We start from the raw sequence: 19,584 nt of genomic DNA on the forward strand, positions 1-19,584 counted from the left end.
ATAGTCTAGAAAATTAAGGAGTTTTTGTCTTAATGATAAATCAAAGGAAATTTTGCAAAAAACCACCTTTTATATCTTGTTTTTTGCATATAACCACCTTTTAAATAAAATATTGCAAAAGACCATCAATTTTAAAAATTTTGTTGCAAATCACCACTTTTTTTAGCCAAATTTATCAATTGTTTTACATTGAATTGGTGGTAAGTTGCAACAAAATTTTTAAAATTGGTGGTTTTTTGCAATATTTTTTATAAAAGATGGTCAAATGCAAAAAACAAAATTTAAAAGGTGGTTTTTTGCAAAATATCCTAAATCAAATAAAGATGTCAAAGTAACTTGAATAGTACACAAATTCAAAACATGTCAATTAGAAAGAAAGAAGAAGGTATGACTTTAGAAACAATCCTTTACTAATTACTATTATGAAATTTCAGATAGATGTTGTGTTTGGGTCCAATTTAGTCCAATTGGGCCTAGTCATTAAATGATCCAATTAAAAGCCCAAGGTCAAGGTTCAACTCTCCAATTGTGCTAAAGTCAAGATCAGTCCACGAGACATGTCAATTGGGCCACGGCCCACATTCTCCATATACGCAAAGGTATAAAAGCCATCAATATGACATTTGTACACACACACACAAAGCCTCAAGCAATTAATTCTCTTGCATAGCTTTCTCTCTCTACACATTGTACTGACTTTAGTATCGGAGGGGCCTTCCTCGGCAACACCCCCGAGGCTAGTTTACGTGTGTTTGCTGTGCAGGAAACCTTCGGCCCAACATCACTTGGACCGAATCCAGTCTTCACCACTTCAGCGGGCCTTCGGCAAGGCCCCATTGTTTTCACCCGAAACATGTTGTATGCAAATAGATTTAGCTTTATTCAATTTGCTTCTGCTACGTGAAATTTGAAGAGAGGACTTTTAACTATTCGACTAATCAAAATATTAATGGTCGACTAAAAAAAAAAGTGCCGTATGACACAGTACAATAGATGCCTCCTACAAATTATGATAAAAAAATAAATAAAAAGTTGCTAAGTTGTAAATGGATTAGTTGGTACGTTGCTGTCCTAGTATTAGTGTATGCACCCGTAGACTTTATATTTCTTTATCTTATTACCATCTACTCAAGGAGAGTTGTAGCAGATATGTTATCACTCCATGCATCCCACAATAGTCTTAAATTTTATTATATTTGTACATACATGTACGAGTAAAACAACCATTATTCTATTGAAAATTAAATGTTGTTAGATTATAAAATATTAATTTACTAAAAAAGTATATTATCAAAGAGTTTTTAACGTGAGAAAAAAAAAAAAGTATTTCGTACTCAATATCTCATATTAATATAGAAAAAGAATAATTTTACAATTAAAAGGCTAAAAGGGTTTTTTTTTTTTCTTTAATTATTACAATATTTACAATTATATATCGATATCTTATGGTTATAAGACGAAACATCATTTGATATTATGAAACGAAGTAATTTTTCTCCTAGTGGATGTGATTCATATCCATAATGGACATTCAAATTTCGTCCATTAATTCTTGGCTAGTTGCTACTCCATCCATTGTAGCTACTTGACAAAGCATGAAATTTTTAATTAATGATTCATTCTTATCAACGCAACAACTGAGATACAACTTTCTTAATTACATCATATTAAGAAGCATAATTAAATGTCACAAAATTGATCTTTGCTATTGAACCAAAAATGAACTACTATATAAAACAAGACAATAGTGTAAGGCAAGGGCTCAAGACAAATAGCGGTACCAAATTTTGACCTACCTCTTATAAGCACTCAAGAGGTATGCATTATGTAGCATGGGTTGAATTATAATTTAATAAGTTGACTTTTTTTTTTTTTTTTATTAGCTATTAAATAAAGAAAATTTAAGTATATAGGATAATCTAAGATGAATAGATGATCAAATATTTTTTGTGACTGTTATGCCATGAACATGATTCATCCTTTCTTTTTAATCTTCACGTGCGGTTGATGGTGTAAAGCATGCCACATTGCCACTTCATAGCTTCTTAGATTCTTCTCATCATTTTTTTAAATTACTTACTTTCACATTTCTTTTTCACTTCACCTAGAAGCTTCCATGATTTTCTCTTCTTCTCATATTGGATTGATTGGTTTTCATTATTTATAATCTTGAATATATATCAATATGATTAATTTGTTAATTTTGAATGCTTATTACTAAGTTTACTATGTGATGATGTCTAACAAGAATTTATAAATTATGGTGTCTTGAACAATTCTTCTATTATATGAGTAGCAATAATAATACGTAGTAAAAAAAATTATATAAAATGAAACATGTTATGTCAAGTTGCAATTAACATATAATGAAAAAACTTTATTAAAATGTACTACTTGACATAATAATTTACTTCGTCAATCTAGAATTGTTACATACATAATTATCTTAATGGATATGATTGAATATCTCTTATTTCATCTAAAGTTGAATAATAATTCGCATTACTCCTTTCGCGTTGATAAGTATTACACTTCCTTTTAATAATTTGAATTGTTTATATATACTTATCAATTGTGGCCGGATTTTAATAAATGTTACACTTCCTCTTTTTTTTTTTTTTTTTTTTTTTTTTTTTTTTTTCAGGGAAAAGCTACATTTGTAATATACGAGTAATATATTTCTCTTTTCATGATCCCACCCAAATCAATAACTACTTTTTTTTTATTATTTTTTTCTCTCGCATTAATAAACTATATTAACCTCACTGTCTTTCTTTTTTCAATTTTTAAATACTCCAACTACCCTGCTTACTTCTAATTATATTTAAATCAATCAAATTGCCTAAAACTATATGCCAGTCAAAATATACACTTATTAAAGTACAGATGGAGTATATTTTAATGGTTAGAGTTGCACAATGAGTAAAATATATAGGGGGAAAACATGGTTAGGTTTTGCAACATGTATATATTAGCTCTTCATATTTGATATGTTATCATTGACATATATTTTGTGAACGATGAAAGAATACTGACTGCTCAGCTTGAATAATGGGCGCTTTAATTTATGATAAAAATAAATACAGTTACACCATTATTCAACACTTTCATTAAAACATCATACTATCATTTGGACCAGTTTTCTCAACCACTAATTGATATAAATAGAGTTATTTCTGTTTTTATGCACTCGTAGTTTGTTTGCTTATTGATTGAACCAAGTACTCAAGTAGTTTAACCCTAATCCCTCTTTATTCTTTTCTTAAAACTTCAAAACTAGTAATTGTTTAGACAATTCTCTTCCCAAGCAAGCCAATAAAGCTGCAATTGAAGATATTTCATAGTCATATAAAGATAATGGAACTATACAGTCTCATATGTTAAATTACTATTTTTGGGACTCAATGATGTGTGATGCACTTCATATGTTATCTTTTTTTTTTTTTTTTTTTTTTTTTTTTTACTTTTGTAGTTTACAAAATTTTCAATCTAACATGGCCCCCTACATCCTATTAAAGAAATCATGTCAGCAAACCTTATTATTTCGACTTTAATAAATAATTATTTCTCCCATCTTTACATAGAAAATAAATAAAAGCAAGTATAATACTTCTAAAACTCAAGCTATATTAAGTAAGAGTTACCCTTAGATTTGAAATATCAACTTGCTACATACAAGAATAATTTAATTTATTCCTATATGCAACAAATTAAAAGTGTGTATCTTTAGGATTACGTATGTTGATTGAGGCCAAGTTTGCACTAATAAATAACATAACAATATGTCTTGCATATAACGTGCTTAAACTAGGGTCTGTTCACTTCAACTTAATTTCAGTTCAATTCAGCTCCAATTATTTCAGTTCAGTTCAATTCAGTCTAGCTCCTAATTTCCTTCTCTCATAAAATATTCATTTCAATTCAGCTCGAATCAGTTCAGTTCAGTACAGCTTAGTTTAGCTCAATTTAGTAAATGTGAACATGCCCTAACTTGGGCCTCGTTTTGTTTGATGTAAAATACTACCCCCGTTAACTATTATTTGCAACAAAGGGGTATTATTTGTGAGATATAAAATATTTCTTTGTTGCAAATAATAGTTAACGGAGGTAGTATTTTCAATGAAAAATTAGTTTTCATGGAAAATAAATTTTTCAAGGAAAACCACACAAGATAGTTTTCCTTTGTTTAGTTCTTACAAGAAAAGATAAAGAGAAATTAAAACTAGGAGTGGAAAAGTGTGGATAGATGAGAGGAAAGTATAAAGGATATATAAGGATGTTAGTTGAGACGAACACTATAAGAGGAGGGGGGTGAATTATATGCGAGTTCCTAGTGACTACTTTTGCGGAATGTAAATAAAGGAACTTGCAATGCACACAATATTTTATGAGGAAACCTTCTAGGGCCCAACTGGAAGTAAAACCTCAACCCCTTTAAGGGATTTCCAAAGCCAAACCAATTCACTATAGTAGGGAAAACACATGAGTTACAACCTATTATAATCAGACCTTTACTTACAAGTTCCAGACTAAACTTGCTACACAGTAGGACCCTATCCTACCCAACCTAAGTCCCTGACTTAGATTCACTCGTACTCCCTTAGCACTACACACTCAGCTTCAACCTAGAAGCCTACAACACTGTATGCAAAGATAAATTACACACACACACACCCAAGAACCCAAACAATACAAAATATAGAACCTTAGTATATGAGTCGTGGCAAGCTACGCATGAAACCCGAAACTAATATGACAAAGTTATGGACTTGACAAACTCACACAATTAAGCACACTTCACGCATAAGTTCACAGAAAACAATGAAGTGGGATTTCTATAATTTATACAAGACTTGTATAGAAAGTAGGGTTTTCAAAAGATAAATATGTTAAATTAACAAAATCCCAAAACACGGTTTTTAAGTAAATCTATTTTAAAGAAAATCTGTTAGAAAACTTATCAAAGATAAATTATCAAAAAGAATAATATTTTTTTGATAATCGGTTTTTAAGAAATAAATCATTTAGAAAATCTTTTCCTAAAAACTTATCTTTTTAAATTTTTCCTATTTTAAGAAGCTTGCCATGCTTTTTGTCACGTTTCTAATAAGTCTCACTCGTAAACCTAACAATCATATTTACAGCAATCTAAAAGATAAAAGCTTAACAAAACTAATTTGCTATGCCAATTAATATTCTATAATGTAGGATACTTGGGCTTCACGCAGTCCAGGACTAAGTTCCTGTTGTCACTTGCACTCCAGTTCTGAACTAGAACTTCGCAGGTCAAGTTCTTCCAAAACTTGTTGTCTTCAACGCAGACCAATTCAACACTTATAACTTGTTGTCTTCAAGTTCCTGTTTGGGAACTCTTCTCCTATCTTCTTTAACTTTCCTTGAGATCTCTATGAGTCTTCATAGCTAGGTTACTCTTCCACTTTCAAAGTCAACTTCAACTGTTCTAGTCACAACACTTAGAAAACTCTTATTAGTTTGAAGTTTGCTTAGTTCGAGTTCATCATCATCAAAACCTTTAAGCTTCAACAAAGGAGAAAGGAGAAAAATGTGGCTTCCCTTTTTTTGTAAAGGATAATGTTTTTCATCATAACTGATGCAATTTCCACCATTGGAAAAACTATTTCCAACGAACCCTTTACAAACCAAACAAAGAAAATTGGAAAAATAATTTTCCGTGAAAACATTTTACATCAAACATAGAGGCCCTTAATGTTAAATGAACTTCCATTCCCACACGTGTCAACCAAAAACAAGAGAAAATTGCTTTGAAAATGATAACATTTTATAGTTTAATGTTGTATAGGGATAACTTTTATAATTTTTATGGTAACTTTATATAATTGAGAGGAGATCGTAGTTTTGTCATAACCTTAAACTTAACAAAAATTGCTACATAACTTTAACAAAAAAAAAAAAAAGGTAAAACCTTTACAAAAATCTTCAATATGATGGAATTTTTAATTATAATTCTAGCAGAAATTGCTAGAGCTTTAAAGAGAATTAGTGCAACTTTATAAAAAAAAAAAAAATCACCAATGCGATGAAATTTTCAACCATAAAAATCTTCAATTGGACGGTTTTACAATAAATTAAAGTATGATCGCCTTAATGAAGACTTTGTGATAACATAGACTGAGGCCAAAGTTGTAAATAAGTGTGTTAGTTGATAAATTTCAAATTAGAGCAATCTTTCATTGTTTATTGCCATAGGCTAATAAGAGCAACTCCAATGGTTGTAGGTAGGGACTTGTTTGTACTTTATTAATTATCTAGCTACTAGCTTAACTATTGGAGTTAGAAAACTCAATTAGCTTGGCTAAGCAAAAGCTAATTTGCTTGGGAATTAAACTTGCCAAAATAAAATACTCATTGCACCAATTAAGCTCTTTCCATGTATTTTTTATCCTACAACTACTACTAAGCTAATAGCTAGCCACTAAAGCAAAAAGTAGCTAAAATGATAATTAGCTTAAAACTTATGTAGCATGGGAATACAATTAGCTTCCCAACTCCAAGTATTAAAATGATAATAAAATGATGAGAAAAACGATCTGTATTAAAATCTTACACTTCCAACTCCAAGTTGTCATTCATTGAAAATTGATTTCACAAACTAAAGGTTATGAGGTTTCAAAAAAAAAAAAAAAAACTAAAGGTTATGAAATGCGTTGTAATATCTTTATTTCTAGATCAAATTTTACAATACTTCGGAGTATTAATCTAAACACAAACTTTTAAAAAAATCCGATTTACAATAATTATTGTACATCCATTATAAAGATAACTAAAGTGATTAAAAGTTACCTCTGAAATGAATAAACGTTACCCTAATATGCATAAAAGTAACCCAATTCAAATAAAAATTATCTACACTTTATTAGTAAAGAATCATATTTTAAATGACTAAAAATCAATTATTAGTGATTGAATGTAATTAAATTACTTTTATAAAACTTTTCTTGTTGTCTATTTATATAAAAATTGTATTATGTTTAAAGTTACCCAAAAACAGGCAAAAAGTTACCCTAAAATTAACTAAAAGTTACCCTTATACTGCTCGATGTACACTAATATTAGTGTAAACCGGATGTATACAAAAGTTTTTGTAAACTAAATAATTTTCAATTTCGAAAAAAAAAAAAAATCTAAATAATTTTCACTTTTTACCGTCTAACCAAGAAAATGTAGAAAATTTAGAATTTATCCAAATAATTCAAGGGCACGTGGTATTAAAAGTTTCTGAAATCATAACAATAGTCAACCTTCTCCAAATAAATGTAGAAAAAGTAGTGGTGAAAATAAGTTAATTGTCAATAAGGAGTGAAGGACGCAATGAAGGATGGCCCTTTTCGTTCCGCGGTCCAAATTTGCATCCACTATACAATATAAATTGTACGGACTACCCTTTTAAGTCAACAACAAAAATGTCAAACTTGAATTATATTCTCTTATAAATGTCAGTTTCTTATACTATAAATGTCAGTTTCTTATACTACGTATACAATTTGGAAAAGAAAAAAAAAAACACTATACGAAGTACAATAAGAAATTACTTAATTTGTTCTAAAATATATTTGTAGACATACTTTAAAAAAAAAAAAAAAAAAAAAAAAAAAAAAAAAAAAAAAAAACAGTAGTTGATGACCACAACAATAATATTTTAATGTGTGACGATAAGAGTTATCTCTAAAAACATAAACAAATTGTCTCATTCTTGTATAAGTATGGACTATTATGACATTCACCTTATTTTCACTTAATTAATTATGAGAAACTAAGGATTTTACAAGTTTAGGAAAGCTAATATAGCTATATAGACAAGTTTAATTTTAATAAGAGCTAATATACAAACGAAATAAGTTCAAATCAGTTAGGATAAATAAATTAAAAATTAGGTGAATATATATGATGCTTACAATATTGTAATTTAATAATTTATTTTTGTTGCATTAATACCTACAATTCAAAGATTGATTATAAAGCACTATGAACTATGGTACAATATTAGTTTTGGAATTTATGATGTCATCAAAATATCACAGTGTGATCAGTAAATTAATGCTTGGTTAATAATTTGATAAGTATTAGATGATGTGTAATAGTTACAACGAATTATTTTATAAGGAGTACAAAGTGGAACTTTTGGTGACTTTGAGGAAGTGGAAATGGAGGGCCGATACACATACAATCATTGTATGTTGTCCCTACATACAACACCATTAGAAATTTGACACATCAACAAAACATGGGAGAAAATTAGGAGTCAAAATGTAAATTGAATTTAATGGAACTTGTGCCTATTATTTTAGCCAATAGAAACATTACAAATTAGAGTTGTATGTAGGGACCACATACAACAATTGTATGTGTAGCCTTTACCGAATGTTATGCATTTGCAAATACATAACATTGATTAAAATATTGTAAAAACACATGGTAGAGAGAGGTCTATAGGTAGACCCTACCTATTTTTTGGTCGGATTGTATCACGTGATGGGAGACCACATGCTGATTGTTCCACTAAAAGTTTATTTGATTAAAATATTGTAAAAACACATGCTATATATTTGATAAGTATTGGATTCTCATTTATGCTTAAATTTAGTACAACTGAATGTATATATAATACCATTATGTGCATATATAGGATCATTGTGTATTCAATGGAACCATTTGATCATCCAATGAAATCAGAATATGCATTCGTTTGTACATATGTATAATTACATGAATACCCCTTGTTATGCATTTCTACATGCCTAAGATTGCTCCCTTTAAAATTCCTCAAGAAAGTAAAACCAAATATCATTTTGCACTAAGGGTCTGTTCTCATTGACTGAACTGAACTGAATATTTTATAAGAGAAGGAAATTAGGAGCTGAACTGAACTGAACTGAATTGAGCTAAACTGAACTGAACCGAACTGAACTGAATTGAGCTGAACTGAACTGAACCGAACTGAACTGAACTGAATTGAGCTGAAATGAACTGAACTGAATTTCAACGTAAGAAAACAGGCCCTAAATTAACTATTGAACGTACTAATTTGTATAGAAACTATATAGTTAGGTCGTAATTACGAACCTAGCTACAAAATAAGGCATATCGAATATTAATAAAATGCATTTGCCAAGGTCATCATAATGGGGCCTTTGAATCGAGGTTTATTTGGTGGATCTTGTAATTTGTACATTTTTTCTGGATTAAAATTGGAAAACTTCATTGGAGGTCCCTTTAACTTAGCATATATTATAGCTTATTTAAGCTAATCCATGCAAATTCTAGATGATGATATGCTCTTCATCCTAACCTAGAAAATGAAAATAATAAATAAATAAATAAAATTGCGTAATGCATTTTAAAATTCCTCCGAAAAATTCTATAATATATATATATTTCTAATTATTTATTTATTATCAAGCTAAGACTAATACAAAGTACTTTTTTGGCTAATATATGTGATTAAATCCGTACTAATTCAAAACTCCAACACTCATTGACTCAGATGCATATATGGTGCATGTAAAAGTTGAGCATTTCCTAGATAGCACAACTAATTAATACTTCCTCCATTTTTTTTAATTTTTTTTTTTTTTTTTTTTTTAACTTGCAACAGTTTGGCTTTACACAATTTACATACATTTAGGGCCTATTCATTGACTGAACTCAGCTGAACTGAACTAAACTGACTAAACTGAACTGAAATGAATATTTTATAAGAGAAAGAAATTAAGAGCTGAATTGAACTGAGCTGAAAATAAACGTATGAGAACAGACCCTTAGACTAATTTTGGTGATTTATAGATTAGAATCAAATATACTTTCATAATATCAAATTTTTATACTACGAAATATTTACTCAATAGTTTTTAAAGATATCAGCGATTGAAATAGTGCATTGACAATATGACAAGCGTGAAAAGAGAAATGTTATAAGTATTAAAAAAAGAGGAAGTATGAAGGTAATGGTAGGAACTGTGTTTTAGTGAAAGCAGCTGCAAATGTTGCTGAAAATAAAGTATTACTGATTGAAATGTAGATGATGATCAAACGTTATCCAACAACCATGGACTATTATAGTAAGAACGAATTAGGCTTTGTTTAAGGAATTAAGGTAAATAAGCTTATTTAATTTCTTACACGAAGTATTTAGGTTTTTTTTTATTTTTTTTATTTTATTTATTTATTTATTTTTTTTTTTTTTATAACAAAGTATTTTGTGTGACTTCAATCAACTCGTGACAAATGAGCAAGCTTAAGTAGCAGAATATACTACGTATAAATATCCATGGACATCTTCTAGCTTTCTCACATTTTGATAATTTACACTGTATAATAATTACCTTTTTGACAATATCATTGAGACTTGAGAGTTTGCAGCCTTTAAGAATGGAAGGAACAATGTATTTTCGGCATACATAAACAAGGGAATCCATGATAAACAAAATTTGTTTATTTAAGGTCTATTCTCGTTGGCTGAACTCAATTAAAGTGAACTGAACTAAAATAAATATTTTATATTCGTAAGAGAAGATAATTAGAAGCTGAACTGAATTGAAAATAATCGTATAAGAACAGACCCTTAGTCATATTTTTATAGTTAAATTAACAAAATATCCTAGTTAGCATGGCACATGACTTTCTAACTTCTTTGGTAGATTTAGCATTTTTTTTTTTTTAAATCTACAGACTTGGATGGTTTGTTGAGGGAGCCTCCATTTATCTTGATGGTAAACAAAATTTATTTATCTAATGACATTTTCGTAAATATATCAACAATTCATCTCAGTCACCATGATATTTTTGTAAATAAGTGAACAATTTTTATAAATATGCGGGTCCCACAAATGTTGACTTATTTACGAAAATGCCAAGTTGTTTGAGATTTTTTTTGTTGATTTGATTACGAAAATGACATTAGATAAACAAATTTTGTTTATCACCAAGATAAACTTGTATTTTCTTTGGTTTGCTTGGTCAAGTGTCACTTAATTTAGAATGAGATATTTCATAATTTAAAGGATAAGTTTTAACTTGGCTAGTTTATGACCATATATAAACGAGTGCGAATTCTTTAAATAGTGCTACAATACGAAGATATCAATATATATATATGATCTTTAAATCCATCGTTTGAATTGTATTGCCTAGACTATAGGGAGAGAGAATAATTGACTTATAACGATTATGTTGTAGTTCAGAAAAAATCAAAAAAGTCTTAAAAGGTGACAAATAAGTTCGTTAGAGATTTTTGCTTCTATCATTTCTTAAATGATCAAAAGTCCAATTTCTCAACTATATTATTCATATTTACCAATCAATACATCTTTGATCTTTATTTTGTTGTTGCAAAGTTTGGCGAATGTTGTTAATTTTAACCGTCTAGCAGAAATTTATTTTTATCAAACCTCGAGGGAACCACATACATACTACCTTCGGTCCAAATTATTCACAACTTTGGAATATTTTATATATCTCATAGATAATACCTCAAAGTTGCGAGTAATTTGAATAGGAGATAGTATAAGAAATCATAAGGATATCTCATGCGATCTCTAAAACACGAGGATATATAGCTCATGATAATTTCCTTAAATATAATAAGAATTCAAGATTCAACCATGCATGTTGTGTATATAATTAAAATTGGTTGTCTATCTTGATAAACTAATTAGGGACATGAAGCCATAAACCAAAAAAACTAAAAAGGCAATGTCTCATATACTAGTACATCGTATGTTGGTTACTGTGTAATATTCTATACTAACGCATGATTCTCCAACATTAAACGACAGACCAAATTAACGATAGATTATGCTATTTATACACAGTATATAGTATCTAATTCTACAGAAAAATGTTGGAAAATTGAATAAAGTCAGATTATTAATCATGAAAATCTTCTTTTCTTGTGTAATTTTTTAAGCTGCCCTTGTTTAGTGGGGCGTGTGCTCATCTTCGCCAATTGGAAACCAAGCATGTGTTCCTAATTGCACTACCTAGTAGTAGCTACCTATCTAATTAGATAACATCCAAGGCACTATGAATAACATTACTCTCACAACTTTCAATTTTAATTTTTTTTTTTTTAAAAAAAAATTAGAATATTCTGAACAAGATTTTATTGTGCTATTATTATTTTGGGAGATAAGAAGCCTCAAGAGCCAAGACCTCTTAAATTTTATGAGTGGAAAAAATTGAACGATTATACGAGCAATAGTCGTGTCATTAATTGTAAAAAAAATGAATGATTATACGAGCAATCAAATTATTTGCCGTCTTAAATGGGGAAAATACAAGTTGATCACTTGATTTTCATGATAAATAATTGTTTATATACTGGCAATATTGTAAATTAGTGCATATATATATATATATATATATTTTTACAGTTCATGGTGAACATTGAAATCGCTAATCTAGATAAATATAAACCGTTTATCAAAATGTCAATGGGTCTCCTTCCCTTGTATGAATGGGGTCTCCTTCCCTTATATGATAAACCTTTCTTGTTTATGGTTTAGTTTAGTCATGATGACTAATAGGTTATGAAGTATTGGATTAATAATGACAGTTCTAAATTTAAACTTTGTTTGGTTATAGTATATTCAATGGATTAATGTGACTATTCTGAGTGTAGATCCTCACGTGTGGGTCTTGATTCATGGATTGGACAACAAGCACAATGGTATACTTATACTGAGCTTAGCCCAATGCAGTGATTTAAATTGGACCATTATTAAAGGCATGCTAATATTGGGCTTAATCTTCTACGATGATTCAGAATTTCAGATATTGGACAAAAGTTCCACAAATAAAAAACCTGAAAGATATACATACCTTGGGCTTGGGTTGTGTATCTATTGTAGGTGAAACAAGGGAAGACTCAAAACGCGCGGCCCAAATCAATAACCCAAACAACATATCCGCAATCTGCCAAAATCAACACTACGTTCTACAAAATGAATATTTAGTAAAAAAATATGAACATGAAAAAAAAATGAGCATTTAATCATAAAAAATGAACACGTAAAAAATGAACATTTAATACTTATAATGCATATGTTTCATAATCATATTATTTTTTATTTCTTCAAATTTTTATGTTCATAATTAAATGCATTATATTCATAATAATTTATATGAACATATTCATAATGTACATATGTGTAGTTCATGAAATATTAATTAAATCTGTTTATGCATATGTTGTCTTTCTTAAATGTTTATGTTCATATTTTTTTACGTATATGTTCACCTTTAAAATGTTTATATTCACTTTAAGAAAACCAATGCTTACATTCATATTTTGAAATGTTATGTTTACTTTCTGAAATGCATAAGTGGTAGAGGAATAATCGGTCGTTGGACAATCACCCTAAAGCCAAACAATATTTCTACCTAAACCAACCTAAGACAAGTCTAGGGTAAGTAGAGGATCGTATCCATAGGGAATGAGTAAGTACACCGAGAGTATGAAATGGTTGCAATCTAATTCGGTCACAAATTGGGGGTTTTGATTAGATAACTACTATGGAGACAAACACTAGGGTGAAATGGGAATCGACGACAACCAAACCAATTAATCAAAACAATAGGCAAGCATGAACACAAATTGGTGATAGAAAGGGCCCTTAACATTGCATTCTTTCGAAGCCACAACACTAAGCATTCCTAAACCAAACTCAACTAACAAGATAGGCCAACCAAGTCTTAACGATGGGAAGTAGACTACTATCTCGGGTTTGTGTTTCGATTGGTCCATGAAAGCATTAAGACACAAGTAATTGAGATTTCTCACCTAATTATTGCAACTAAGACCACTACATCATCCAAACAAGGAACCGTAATCAAGAGGAATTTAGCATAATCATATAAAAAAGGCTCACAACTAGACTCCATCTCTCAATGCAAGAATAGAAGTGAATACATGAGCAATAAGTGGCCATCCAATTACACATACAATTAACTAATTCTTCAACAATCAATCATCAACCCAAAATGAACATGCAAGCACAAACACCAATCAACCCATGGTTTGGTTGGGTCTTCACCCAACTCCTAGCTAATTAACTACTCACAAATCATGGTGAAAAGCATCATAACAACAAGTTCTAACTCTAACATTAAATTAACAAGTTGGGAAAAGTAGTAAGGACAAGGTAGATAAACATGCAACAACAATTAAACAAGATTAAGGAAGAAATTAACAATTCAAAATAAATAAAAACAGAAATTTAAGAACAAGAGATAGAGGAAAAAGATTACTAATGGGGCTTCAAAGTTCAGAAAGTGTTGAATTCAAGAGAACAAACTTCAATTAATCCTTACAATGATTGAGCTTTGAAGAAAACTAAACTAAATTAAAGAGGGTTTAGAGAAACTAAGGGCCTAAGAAGTCTCAAGGGAGTTAAGAGAGAACAAGGTGTGTACAAATGAGCCCCCAAAAACTATTTATAACCCCCAATTACATAGTAAACTCCGCAATAGAAAGTTCGCAGGACCTATCGGGAGAGGCCTCTCCAAGTCCTTGAGAGGCCGCTCCTAAGACTGGAGAGGCCGCTCCAAACTGGGGAAAATTAGGGCAGAATGCTCCGTAGCAGGGTGGAGAGGGCTCTCCAAAAAGGTGGAGAGGCCGCTCCCCTATGTTGGAGAGGCCTCTCCTTGCGAAATTTCTTGAATCTGCCAAGAGAGGTAGGGACTTTTGCATCAAGGTAGAGAGGCCTCTCCGCTGACGTGGAGAGGTCTATCCAGGTGGAGAGGCTGCGCCTTATGTTGGAGAGGCCTCTCCTCACAAAATTCCTTGAAACTGCCAAGGAAGGCAGTAACTACAACAGCGGGGTGGAGATGCCTCTCCACTGACCTGGAGAGGCCGCGCCTTAGGAGAGGCCGCGCCACTCTGTGGAGAGGCCTCTCAACTCCAGCTCTCTCCTTTTCTTAACTTGGCTCCCTTGCCTTGTCTTTTTTCCATCATTTTCTTGCTTTCAACCTTGGTTCATCATCCATAGGCTTCAATTGGTCGTCTTTAGGCCTAAAAACTCAACAAAAACACTAACAACCCGTGAAGCATAGGATACACAAAATTGCATAAAAATAGAGTGAATAATGAACTAAGGCATCAATTCCTCACATATTAAACGTTAATAACCACTCTATAATCATACAAAATAGCATGCTATCAATAAGTTTATATTTTTTTATGCCTATGTTCACTATCTGAAAAGCTAATGTTCACATTTAAGGGATCCTATGCATATGTTCATATTCATGAACATATTCATGATTATATTCATTGATAAAAAAAAATGCAGAAAATCAGATGAAATTCAATTCATTAGAATTAAGAAAATCATATACTACCTCCGTTAACATTTAGTTGCAACTTTGGAATATTTTATGTCTCTCAAATAATACCCCAAAGTTGCAACAAAATGTTAACGGAGGTAGTATAACCTAATCAATTGAAGTTAATCACAAAGTCACCACATAAGAAATCGAAAATCACACATTTTTATGCCTATGTTCACTTTCTGAAAAGCTAATGTTCATAATTTTTTATGCCTATGTTCACTTTCTGAAAAGCTAATGTTCATAATTTTTTATGCTTATGTTCACTTTCTGAAAAGCTAATGTTCATATTGTGTTGTTGTTACACCTATTTCTAGGTGCATGAGTGTGCACCTAAGAATATGCGGTATATCGCCTTGTGTTTTAATGTTTAGAGGCAAGATCTTCTTTATAACTATAAATCAAGATAAATCTAACAAGGCTCAACACAATTATGTTTTTTTTAAAATTTTTTTTTTATTATATATAATTAGCAAATAATGGTCAAAATGAAATAGATGAGTGTAAAAAAAATATGGAACTACTAAAAAATTAGAGAAATTACGTCCATTGGTCAGTTAGTCTCCTCAATTCCAAATATTGAAAAACAGATATAAAAAAAATGGATGGATTTAGAGCTTGTTTGACATCGTTTCGGTTTTCAGTTTTCTGCTATTTTTTTAAAACAAAAAACCAAAAACAGGATATAAGAAAAAGATGTTTTCACTTTTTAGTTATCAGTATTTAAATTTATCATAATTTTAATAAATGTAACGAATTGTTTATTCATTACATGACATATATCATATGATTTTGAAAAAAAAAAAAAAAAAAAACCAAAAAAATAGAAAAACTACAGTTATACCAAACGAACCCTTAAATTTTATTCATTAAAGTCTTTATCGGGCCTTGCAATTCTAGCTTATTTTGGGCATGATAGTTCCACCGAATGGACTGGGCATACTTGGTTGTGCAACAGAGTGCCATATCAAGCTCATAGATAAGCAATAAAGCAAGTAAACTAAGATGGTCGAGATGCCTGTGAAAGGCCTTCTAGGTGCTTGCTGAGTTGCTGGTATTGTTAACTTCCCACATACACCCTACTTGATAATCCTCTTGACAATCCTAAGTAGAGGCGCATGAACTCTTGCTAATGTTTTCGATATCGAATTTGCCACTGACTTGTCAAGTTCGATAGCTAGCTGTGCAGGATATAATGGACCTTTTGGAGGAACCTTTTGTAGCGAAAATTTAAACCCTTTTTTCACCTAAAAAGATATTGCAACCCTAACAGATTAGTGTATAGTACATAAAACAGAATCATAGAGAGTGATTAAAAAAATTCATGCTAGTTAATGAGCCAATTGGAATCTTTACCACAACATAAGTTTGTGAAGTTGATCTAGAAAGCATTTGCTTCTTAGAAAATATCTTCTTCGACAACACTGACAAAACAAAAGCTATTACATTAAATGACATTTACATTTGTTGATTTATTTATAAATTTTGTTTCATAAAGCTCTTGTATAAAGTTTTCTACAAAAAAAAAAAAAAAAAAAAAAAAAAAATCTTGTATAAAGTGTTCCGTCACAAAATAATAATAATAAAAAGTTCTTATATAAAGTGGGCACATGGTGCAAAAAAAGGGGGATAGAGGGAGTATCTCACAACTTTTAACAGGTTGTTTGCAAAAGGTAGTGGACAAAGGTACGTACCTTGAGACTCAGAGGTGAGCTTGAGAAGCAAACTAGATCAATCCACAATGGAGCATCACATTCACAAACAAAGTGCACAAGTTACCCACTAATTAAGTCAGAATGGGTGATCTAATTAAATTTAGACTACTGCAATTTGAGCACGCAAAATCTAAATGATAAGAAACTGAAAATTTAATTGCACTATTACTCCCCATATATAGCTTATGTAGTTATGTCCTAATTATTTATATTACTTAGTATGTATCAAAAGATTGACTAGAATACTACCATGTAAATATGTACTTGTAATATTTACCAAGGGCAAGTTTATCCCTCAAATTCAAATTCAAATTCTTTCATACTAAGGCTAATACAACTAAGTTTATTGAATACACACAATTTAGTCAAATGTGTAGATTGAATAAGGCAAAAGAAACACATACACTTATCCAAAGTTCAAACCCCTGTCCTCGAAGCAGTAATAGGGTCTTTTGGATCGAGTTTGGTTTGGGTTATGGCTCAGATGAGTAATATTAGAGTTTTACCAATATGTATAAACTCCATAATATATCAAATAAGTCACATATTCCCTCTTTTATTTATTTACCCATTTATCTTAAACTATTACACCTACTGTTCCCTTTTTTGTTTGCACAATTGGGATAGAGTTATTTTTTTTAAATTTTGATTAAGTGAAATTGATAAGATAAAAATGGTGGAACCAAATGAGTTTATGTGAGAATATAGTTGAGATCCCTATGACTGATTTTAGAATGGGAATCTTTTGAAAAATCCTAAATACTACCTCCGATTCTTATTACTCGTAACAAAGGGGTATTATTTGTGAAACATAAAATATTCTTTTGTTGCGAGTAATAAGAACCGGAGGTAGTATGAAAATGAGGCAAACAAAAAGGGATAGGAGGAGCATTTCTAAGAGGGGTGAGTGGGTGTACCAAATGACAAAAGAGGGACAAATTTGTCAAGCATTTTTGTATGATATGCCATATTTCCAATCATGATTTTCACTAATATCAAGGGTTTTACTAGCTAAATCCAACCGAACTATTTAGGGCAACCAAATAGTAGCAAGGAATATATCAAAGAACGAGGTTGTCTAGGACACTAATGTATAGAGTTCACCAGAACTTTAATAACACGGTGTTGGTATTAAAATTGTGTTCAGATGGTTAATCTAAATACCAGCCAGGAACTATATTGATATCAACAAAACATTTTTTACATTCGTTGGTACTATTGAATAAGTATTTTGATATTTAAATGATACCATCTAAACACAATTTAATACCAAAATTGTGTTATTAGAGTCCTAGTGAACTCTATACATTAAAGGCGGATACTTTCCCATCAAAGAACATCAAAAATCAACAACTGATTGGAAATAGGTACTCACATGTCATTGCTCACACCCCAAGGTCCCGCATATGTAATGTCACGTGACGCCTCATGCTTCAACATTTTCTTCAAAACAAGAAGAATGTAAAATAAAATGTAATATACAATTACATATATAAATAGTCAAACTATTACATTTATATATATAAAAAAAATAAGTATAATAAAACCAAAGATGGCGTATACTTTATCTGTTATTTTCAGTTGATACCTTTCTATTATCACGCTTGCTAACACATATTTTTAACGATTAATTTCTCTAATTATCAACATTGTAAAATTATAAAAAATAGATATTAATAAAATATACATTGAAACGATTTAAACAAGATCCCACATAAATATGTTTTATCGTATTTATAAACCACAAAAGCGAGTCAAAGCATGTTATGTGAATAGTGTAAAAGTCAAATGGTGTCAACTCAAAAAAACGGAGGAAGTACTAAAAAGTTGTACCTGATGCCTTAAAATTCCGATGACATTGAATGCATTAACAAAATTCTTCTGAGTGGCCTCATCCATGTCAAGCTCTGATGGTGGTGCCAACTCCGTCATTAAAAACTGCACGATTGGGGTGTTCTCTAGATCAGGAGACGGAACGAGCAGCCTATCCCAACAAACAAATAGTAAGGCGCCTAGCTCGACGATATAGCCCATCTCAATATAGTAGGCAAAGACTACATATCTTCAGTTGTTCAACATATGAAGCCAGCAATTTGATCATGTTAAGGTGTTCTTCCTGTCAAAACAATTAACATAAATCAGTTTTCAACAGCCATAAAAATGTACAGTAGTTAGTATTAATAATGATTCAGGGAAAATAATCATCACCAATTTCGGCGATTCAAATAATTCAATCAAGTTGATGTATGATTGTTGAGCACCGATCCGACATCTAACATAGTAATGAGATCTGGTGTTAGTGAAAGAAAAAAGAGTTTATCACAAACTAAAACAATTTTTCAAAATAAATACTACCTCCCTTTCTTATCAGTTTGAAACAAATGATTTTTTTATGACTCACAATTTATACTCGGCATTGTTGCAAATTAATGTGAGAATGACAAATGACTCTCTCTCATTTGCTTGTCTTATATATAGAATATACTTGTACATTTTTTTTTTT

At 30.6% G+C, this 19,584-nt stretch overlaps 1 protein-coding gene across 1 annotated transcript; it reads right to left on the reverse strand.

Moving 5' to 3' along the window:
• Positions 1-16,172: 16,172 nt before the first annotated feature.
• LOC145638042 (uncharacterized) lies at positions 16,173-18,547 on the reverse strand. Its single transcript, XM_081689015.1, has 4 exons — positions 18,457-18,547; positions 17,061-17,092; positions 16,723-16,790; positions 16,173-16,613 (listed from the first exon to the last, which is right to left on the reverse strand). Exons 1-4 carry the CDS (start codon positions 18,519-18,521, stop codon positions 16,446-16,448), a joined length of 333 nt encoding a protein of 110 aa, XP_081545141.1. The 5' UTR covers positions 18,522-18,547; the 3' UTR covers positions 16,173-16,445.
• Between the last annotated feature and the right edge of the window lie 1,037 nt (positions 18,548-19,584).

The sequence above is a fragment of the Chenopodium album genome, chromosome 7, assembly GCF_948465745.1.
Source record: "Chenopodium album chromosome 7, dcCheAlbu1.1, whole genome shotgun sequence".
Taxonomy (NCBI): domain Eukaryota; kingdom Viridiplantae; phylum Streptophyta; class Magnoliopsida; order Caryophyllales; family Amaranthaceae; genus Chenopodium; species Chenopodium album.